Raw genomic sequence first — 3,565 nt, 5'->3', positions numbered from 1 at the left:
GATTTCTTGACTAAAAGAAAGCATAAAAAACATATTTAAACCAACAAACAAAAATGCAGTTGTTATAATTAAGATATGTAGCCACGCTGTATTTCTCAACACATTTTAAAACCATTTATTATTTACAATGCTTTATTTGGCACTTTTACTTCGAAAGTTTTGACCGGATGTGCCATTGGACGGCGTTGTGCTTGTTTTCCCGGGACCGAGAGTGAGGGAGCGCAGAACAGGTTTGAACGGCAGACTGACACAGTGTCGGGCAGACTGTAGACCGGAGCCGATCCTGTGCCGGAGGAGTACGGTACGTTTTTTTTTTTTGTGGATTTCAACCGGAGAAGCCGAGTTTGTCGTTAAATTTGGGGATTTTTCCCCCCACATTGCTCCATGAGCTCGGCGCGGTGAGACAGCGGAGGGACGCAGCAGTGAAATCCCGGTGGAAGAAGCTGCTTTCAGCCCGCAAAGAAACACCAACAAAGAGCGTTCAAGGAAGTAGCCTGCTGCCTGTCGAGGTAACGCAAGTTAGTTCAGCAACAAACACAACGCAGCGGCGGGTATTTTGGTCACCATGGTTCACCACAGGCTCCTACGTGCCGTCTGGACTTTATCGTTTTTTGTTTTGTTTGTAAACGTTGGAATTTTCCGCGTAAACGGGCAGTACGGCGGCGGCGACCGAGGAATGTCTATACCGGAGCACGGATTTTGCCAGCCCATTTCCATCCCGCTGTGTACGGACATCGCGTACAACGAGACCATCATGCCGAACCTGCTCGGACACACCAACCAGGAGGACGCGGGGCTGGAGGTGCACCAGTTCTACCCGCTGGTCAAAGTGCAGTGCTCCCCGGATTTAAAGTTCTTCCTGTGCTCCATGTATGCGCCCGTGTGCACGGTGCTCGAGCAGGCGCTGCCCCCGTGCCGCTCTCTGTGCGAGCGCGCGCGACAGGGCTGCGAGGCGCTCATGAACAAGTTCGGCTTCCAGTGGCCCGACAGCCTGGCGTGCGAGACCTTCCCGGTGCACGGCGCCGGAGAGCTGTGCGTCGGCCAAAATATGTCGGACCGTACCGAGCCGGACAGCCCCAGCGCGTACCCCACCGAGCGGCCGCTTCCAGACTACGTGAACGGTCAGTTCAGGTGCCCGGCCTCGCTCAGGGTGCCTCCCTACCTCAACTACCGCTTCCTCGGCCAGGAGAACTGCGGCGCTCCGTGCGAGCCTAAGAGGTCTCATGGGATGATGTACTTCAGCGAGGAGGAGCTCAAGTTCGCCAGGATCTGGATCGGCATCTGGTCTGTGTTGTGTTGTGCTTCTACTTTATTCACCGTGCTGACCTACCTGGTGGACATGAAGCGCTTCAGCTATCCGGAGAGGCCCATTGTCTTCCTCTCTGGCTGCTACACCATGGTGTCTATCGCCTACATCGCTGGATTTTTGCTGGAGGACCGGGTGGTTTGTAATGACAGGTTTGACAATGACATCAGAACTGTGGTGCAGGGCACTAAAAAAGAGGGCTGCACCATCCTCTTCATGATGCTGTACTTCTTCAGCATGGCCAGCTCAATCTGGTGGGTCATCCTGGCGCTCACCTGGTTCCTGGCAGCGGGGATGAAATGGGGCCACGAAGCCATTGAGGCGAACTCTCAGTACTTCCACCTGGCGGCTTGGGCCGTCCCTGCCATCAAGACCATCACTATTCTCGCTGTGGGACAGGTGGATGGAGATGTTTTGAGTGGCGTCTGCTTCGTGGGCATCAACAGCGTGGACGCCCTTCGAGGTTTCGTCCTGGCGCCGCTGTTTGTCTACCTTTTCATCGGGACCTCCTTCCTCTTGGCGGGCTTTGTGTCTTTGTTTCGCATCCGTACCATCATGAAGCATGACGGCACCAAGACGGAGAAGCTGGAGAAGCTGATGGTGCGGATAGGGATCTTCAGCGTGCTGTACACGGTGCCCGCCACCATCGTAATCGCGTGCTACTTCTACGAGCAGGCCTTCAGGGAGCAGTGGGAGAGGACGTGGATCAGCCAGACGTGTAAAACGTACGCGGTGCCGTGTCCGATCCAGAACCACCCCAACATGAGCCCAGACTTCACCGTCTTTATGATAAAGTATCTCATGACTCTTATTGTCGGCATCACCTCCGGCTTCTGGATCTGGTCTGGGAAGACCCTCAACTCGTGGAGGAGGTTTTACACAAGACTGGCCAACAGTAAACAGGGGGAGACCACAGTGTAATGTGGACTAACCCCGTCCCCTCACACAGACTTCTTAGTGACAAACTGAATGATAATCCACTTCATTACTTTTGATTTTTTTCTTGGACTTACAGAAGATACTTGGTATGTTTTTTAATGTACATATACATTTGTGAGATTTTTGTAAGTATATATTTGTATTTAAAGATTTAAAAAAGTCTTTCTTTTTTTTTAAAAAAAACTCTTTTTTTCATACTTTGGACGTTATGGAATTGTACTTAATCATCACAAAGAGCCAGCTGACCATCAAGGATCCCGAGGTCCCATGATCTGACTTACCGTGGACACCACTGGGAGTATTTTGCATCAAGCGCTGGCGTCTTTGATCAGTGAACTGCCTGTGAGCGCCGGGTCTATTCTAAGCAGAGTCCCGTGAAACCCAAGTGCTTCCTCGTGGCTCCCTCTTTATCCTGATTAACCAGCTGTAGTTTGTGTCTGTTATACAGTCGCGCAGCAGTTGCCCCGGCTCTTGAAGGGAAATGTCAGCAGTCTGGGACAAGAAACGGTGCACAGGTTTTGAATGTGAGGCATTGTGACAGATGCTTGTGGCCTGTAGCTCAGGCCCTGACAGTTAGATCATTCCTTTCCAAATAAAGCACACACAATGATGCCACGTTAAAGGACCGTACGAGTGTTTTTGCATGTTTTAGTTCGGAAAATTGTGTGTATTTTACAAGACTGCCTCCTCTCAGGCAATACTTTAAATAGGATTTTATGACCTCCCTGGAAAAATATTTCCTTTTCTTGAGCCACAGTTTGTAAATCACGTTAAAACAGCTCGATTTAGGTCGTTCTGCACAGCGGCTGCTTTCGTTTTGTCTTTGCTAATGTTATCGTTGCATAATGCAGGTGTTGTGTAAGTTGATTCCCTGTAATATGACTCAACAATTTCACAGCTTTGAACAAAACGAAAGCAGATAAGATGATGAATAAAATAATAGTTTAACCCTTTAATACCTGAGCAAATTGGCTTTATTTTCTTTCAAAGGTGTGGGAGGGCTATGAGCAACTTAACAAGAAATGGCCCAAAAAATGACATGAAATTAGTAAAAGTCACAAAAATGACCTTAAAAATAAGTTTTTAAATAAAGTTTTTTTTAAATGGAAAAATGGAAAGAAAATTACCTCAAAAAGTGCTAAACCATAATTTTTTTAAAAAAAATATAGTTTTCTATAGTTTTCCTTCATTTTTTCCTTTCCTTAATTTTCAGGTGCTTTCAATGCCACCTTTTACCACTTTTTTTTCTGTTTTTCACCTTTTACTATTTTTTGCCTTTTGGCTATTTCTTGCTAAGTTACTCATTTGTTTTTTTCCCCC

General features: G+C 47.9%; 1 protein-coding gene across 1 annotated transcript; it reads left to right on the top strand.

Moving 5' to 3' along the window:
• Positions 1 to 243: 243 nt before the first annotated feature.
• fzd1 (frizzled class receptor 1) lies at positions 244 to 2,365 on the top strand. The gene has a single exon (XM_042490672.1). The coding sequence runs from the start codon at positions 566 to 568 to the stop codon at positions 2,225 to 2,227; it is 1,662 nt and encodes a 553-aa protein (XP_042346606.1). The 5' UTR covers positions 244 to 565; the 3' UTR covers positions 2,228 to 2,365.
• The last annotated feature ends 1,200 nt before the right edge of the window (positions 2,366 to 3,565 follow it).

This window comes from Plectropomus leopardus, chromosome 7 (assembly GCF_008729295.1).
Source record: "Plectropomus leopardus isolate mb chromosome 7, YSFRI_Pleo_2.0, whole genome shotgun sequence".
Classification (NCBI taxonomy): Eukaryota; Metazoa; Chordata; class Actinopteri; order Perciformes; family Serranidae; genus Plectropomus; species Plectropomus leopardus.
This window is presented reverse-complemented; position numbering and strand designations above follow the sequence as displayed.